This window comes from Salvia miltiorrhiza, chromosome 3 (genome assembly GCF_028751815.1).
Source record: "Salvia miltiorrhiza cultivar Shanhuang (shh) chromosome 3, IMPLAD_Smil_shh, whole genome shotgun sequence".
NCBI classification, from domain to species: domain Eukaryota; kingdom Viridiplantae; phylum Streptophyta; class Magnoliopsida; order Lamiales; family Lamiaceae; genus Salvia; species Salvia miltiorrhiza.
The window spans coordinates 45,593,462-45,598,494 of record NC_080389.1 but is presented as its reverse complement, the minus strand read 5'-3'; the positions used below and the strand labels follow the sequence as shown (position 1 = coordinate 45,598,494).

General features: G+C 32.2%; 1 protein-coding gene across 1 annotated transcript; it reads left to right on the top strand.

Annotated features, from left to right (window-relative positions):
* The first annotated feature begins 1,139 nt into the window (after positions 1–1,139).
* On the top strand, positions 1,140–4,592 carry LOC131016050 (uncharacterized). Its single transcript, XM_057944598.1, has 7 exons — positions 1,140–1,328; positions 1,437–1,477; positions 1,881–1,938; positions 2,427–2,520; positions 2,919–3,003; positions 3,078–3,143; positions 4,264–4,592. Exons 1-7 carry the CDS (start codon positions 1,244–1,246, stop codon positions 4,375–4,377), a joined length of 543 nt encoding a protein of 180 aa, XP_057800581.1. The 5' UTR covers positions 1,140–1,243; the 3' UTR covers positions 4,378–4,592.
* The last annotated feature ends 441 nt before the right edge of the window (positions 4,593–5,033 follow it).

The window sequence follows — 5,033 nt, the reverse complement described above, 5'->3', positions numbered from 1 at the left end:
TCATAGTGTCATTTGAAATCTTGTAGTATCATTTGAAATCTTCTAGTGTCATTTGAATTGTTGAAGTGTAATTTAAAATGACATAGTGTTATTTGAAATCTTGTAGTATCATTTGAAATGTCATAGTGTCATTTAAATATAATATCATTTTTTAATGCATATAGTGTTATAGTTTCATTTGAATGAAAAGTGTCATTTCAAATGTCGGAGTAGTGTCATATCAAATCTTATTATGTTATTTGAAATCTTATAATGTCATTTGAAATGTCAAAGTGTCTTTCTAAATCTTGTAGTGTCATTTGAAATCTTATAGTGTTGTTTGTATGTTGGAATAGTGTAATTTGAAATCTTGTAGTGTCATTTGAGATGTCAATGTGACATTCGAAATATTGTAGTGTTATTTGAAACGTTGTAGTGTCATTTGAAATGTTAAAGTATCATATCAAACGATATTTTTCTTACTAAATGAAACCTTTAATATAGAACAAAAAAAAGAACAAATGATACTATTTTTCTTACTAAATGAAACCTTTTAATATATAAAAATGACACTATAAAAAAGAAAAAAAAAGAAACAAAAGCAATAAATTTGAAAAGAAGAAGAAGAAATAAAACAGAAAAAATTCGCATAAAAAGAAAGAAAGAAATAGAACAAAAAAAAATTAAAAATTTAGCAAAGAAAAAAGAAATAAAAAACAAATTTCCCACAAAATGATACTATTTAGATATAAAAATGACACTATAAAAAAGAAAAAAGAAACAAAAACAATAAATTTGAAAGAGAAAGAAAGAAATAGAACAGCAAAAAAAAAAAAAAATAGCTGAAAAAGAAAGAAAGAAAAAGCAAATATCCCAAAAAATGACACCATTTGGATATAAAAATGACACTATACAAAAGAAAAAATAAAAAGAAAGCAATAAATAGAATAGTAGAAATTCGCTCATAGAGGGTTTTGATCTTGAGATCTAAAGCTTAGAAAGCAAATCACCACCTACCCAACTCTGCTAGGCGCTGAATTTGTGTAAATTTCATTCAGTATTATATAAATAAGGTAGTAAAGATCCGCGCGCACCATATGCGCGCATGATTTGTGCAGCGCTCATGTAAGTCTCCCTCAAATATTAAAGCCGTGACGGAGTAATAATTTTTGAATTTCTGAATTAAATTAAAATATTGATGATTGGGTAGAGGCGTTTGTTTAGCGCGGCTGTTTATCAGAAACGGCTGTTTTCGAGCTCGAAAATGGAGCTCCAAAATTCAGGAATGTTATCTCGAGATCAACTGCTTCATCTCTTTGATCGATTCGCCTCTCTCACCTCGCATCCTGGTATTTTTTCTAGCTTTATTTATCTCTCTGTTTTCACCACAATTTTGAATTGCATCTCTCTGCCTCTGCTGCTGAAAATCGCTTGTTTGTGTCTGGAAATGGCCTTAGAGGTGAAGAAACGGATTGCTGATGCCGTCAATGACAAGCAGGTAAATTGAATAATTGAATTTCTTCGTTGAGACTCTCGATTATTGGTGTTACTCTATATGTTTTCTGAAATTTGAATTTGAATTTCAGTTCTTCATATCTGTTATTTTATAGCCAATATTGGTGGAAAGCGCAATTGAAAATACCGGTTTCTAGCGATTCACTCGTTCTGCTTATATCAACTAGCTGACATTCTGCTAAGTTGAATTTGAAATGTTATTGTAACGTTGAGTCATAATTTAGGTTTCAACTGAAGGTTCTCGTTGATGAAAAATCTAGTTTTCTGCATTTTATTCCTCTTCAGATTTGTGTTTTTCTTGGGATTGGCCACAAGTTATAATAATTTACACAAACGAAATAAATTCAATATTTTCTATATTAACAATTGAATATAAATGCACACAGGAGCCTGTAGCTGTAACTACAACAATTCAAGAGGAGATTTTTACGGAGATGGGAGTTGGTGAGTGATTTTTGGTTGGAAGTTCTTTGATTTTATGGAGCTTTGCTTTGTAAAATTAGCATATGGTGCTTGCTGAGAATAAACTCTTGCTTGAACTGATGAGCTTTTGACTAAAGAAACTTCTTTCATATGTTTGCTCGTTGTATTTGAAAATCTTGTTCGTGATGAAAGCAAGTTGTCAGGATGCATGTAGCTGTAGCTGTAGCTGACAATCTTCAGATATCTATTTGCAGAGTTGTTTAGATTTCATTTGGGAGGGCGTTTACTTTGAATGATTAGCCTTGATACATAAAAATAGTGAGACTAATCCCTTGTTTACTTTGATAGATTGAAACTTTGGGATATCCCAAGGCCCTTGATTATTTCTATCATTTAAGCTAGTTTTTCTATCAATCATGAAAAGCAAAGGCCCCATTGTAGATTACTACTTACTGGATATTTGCAAAATTGAAGTTAGATGATCGAGAATACTTTACTTTTCTATTCAGACCCACAGTTTGGCTTATCTTGCTTGGGAAGAGTGAGCTTGGCTTATGAGGATGATCAAGATTTGATGATTCAATTCTATGGTTTTGTAGCAAAGTAAGTGTTATATCTTAGTGAAGTGATTTAAAATAATTTTTATTCCGTGTTTTACTTTTTGCTTAAACTGCAGCACCTAATTTATTGTTTGGGTCATGAATGTTTGTTACCTTTCTAATTTCTACTATCATGACTTATGGGTTTATGACTCTGCATCCATTAGACCTGGTTTTCAACCAACTTGGTTTCGGTAAATGCTCATTCCATTCTGTATATGCAATAGATAAAGAAAGAATCATATCCCGTTGAGATCAAGACTTGGTTGATTCACAAGACAAACAAGAAAATCACCTTGTTTCTCCATGCCTTTCTATTTCAATCTCCATTAGCTTTGAGATTTTATACTCCGTTTGGAAAATGGTCTATTTTGCCATTTTATATTCCATTTGATTGTAAAGGGAAGAGATAGCTTGTGAGGAAGCAGAACTTGGGCCAGAAAGATTTGCAGAAAGAACTGAAATGCTGCAGCATTTAGAAGCAGAGGTTCGTTTAACTTATATTTCCAAAACAATCAAGTTGTTAAAAACAATGCTTAGTCTGAATCAGCACGTTTACAGCAACTGGAGATGTTGAAGCACATGCGCAACTTCCAGCTTGATGATCAGTCTGCAATCCTTGAAAAGGTATGGTTTTCATTCAACTTAGTCTTGTATCTATTTTCGTCTTGTACCTATGATCATACTGGTAGGAATCAACTTTCAGTTTTTGGATATTTGTTACTTTCATTTTACTTCTATCCGCAATCTTATGTTTGTAAACTTATAAGGTTACCCTTGAGTAGTATCGTAAAGACATTAGCAAATCTATGTTAACTTGTTGGTATTTGTATCTATCTCAAAGGGTGTTTGGATGAGCTAATTTCAAAGAGTTTATAAGCTCCAACAACTTATAAGATGTTTTAAAAGCTCATAAGATGTAGTTTCTCAAAAACTTGTAAGTTGTGAAAGTGTGTTGATAATTAAGCTTACGACCTAGAGAGAATTTTTTACTAGAGAGAAAAATTAAAGAGAGATAAAGTTGAAAAGGTATATGATGGAAACAATAATCATGGTTGAATAATATTTGTAAAATGATTGTCGCATATAATAATATGAAAAATAGGTTAGGATAGAGTAATTTATTTTTAGAGCTTATAAGTTGTTTAGGAATGTATTTTGCCAAACACTTTGAAGGAGCTTATAAGCTTAGCCAAACACCCTCTCAGCCTTATTTTGTAAAACCAAGACATCAGCCAACTTTTATTAATCCAGATGTATATAAGCAACAGTTATAAATATCTTATGGAGTTCCGAAAAAACGAAACATCAGCCAGCATCACAACATAGATAGTACTCCATCCGTCCCATTATAAATGTCCCATTACAAATGTCTTATTCTTTTTTTGGCAATATATTATCTTTCTATACCTAATATTTAAATAATTTCCATCAATTCATTTTATCTACTAATTACATACTATTTCTTAATCTCCGTGCCCAAAAGTAATGGGACATTTGTAATGGGACGGAGGGAGTATCAAACTATATGTCCTAGAAACCATTCCTTGATTATTTTGAAGACTTAGCATACTTTTAATCAGCTGTTGAATCTTTAAACTGAGGCATCATTTTTAAGTTACCCCGGAGAAAAATGGGCATAGTCAAGCTTTTAGTGATTTGATGCGTTGTTTTTTCTTTCTTTTCTGTTCTGTCCAAGTTCACAAAATTTACAATGCCACTCAGTCCTTCAACATCTGATCTGCAGATTCATCAACAAATGGAGAATGCCGGCTTTCAACCGGAGGCATCGCTCTTATCAGTGGAGCAGATCCAGGATATCGTTAGAAGAAGAGTGACCCCAGTTTTTCAGCCAATATAGTGGTCTCAGTTATACTTGGGGTCTACTTTAGTAATTGCTTCTAGCAAGGCAGTCTTGAGTTGTACCCTTTGCTTGGAATATGTAAATCTCCAGTTCTGCCTACTACCTTCCATGTTCTACTAGTCTTGCCCCTGTGCTTTGCCCAGCCAACTCTTTTTTTATTAATATACAATTTCGCCATTTCTCCATTATTTATATAATAAAATAGTTGTCAAGTCATAATGATAAGTATATATCAAATTGAGGCGATTTTTAAACTAGTTATACAAATTAGTGAAAATCAATAATTATTTTTTAATTAATAGTTTCAATAAATTATAGCTAAAATTAAGTGTTTTGGATTGAATTACTTCGTCACTCTTTTATGAAAAATAAAAAAGCAGTCTTTATCTTTTCTTTGCTTTCATACTTCCTAGTTTCTCCATTGTGCCTCCACATCTCTGAAGCACTACTCGCCACTGATATACTAGCATATACTCCGATTAGTTTTGAAATCTCTAATTCAATGCTCTCTATCTTTGATTTTCTTTGTCATTGCGGTCAACATCATCTCCTTCAGAATCCGATGAAATATGAGTTCCAAATCTCTGAAAATTATGAGATACAAATCCATATCTAAGAAGATCTGGAGAAAAATGGTACGAATCCTTACCATC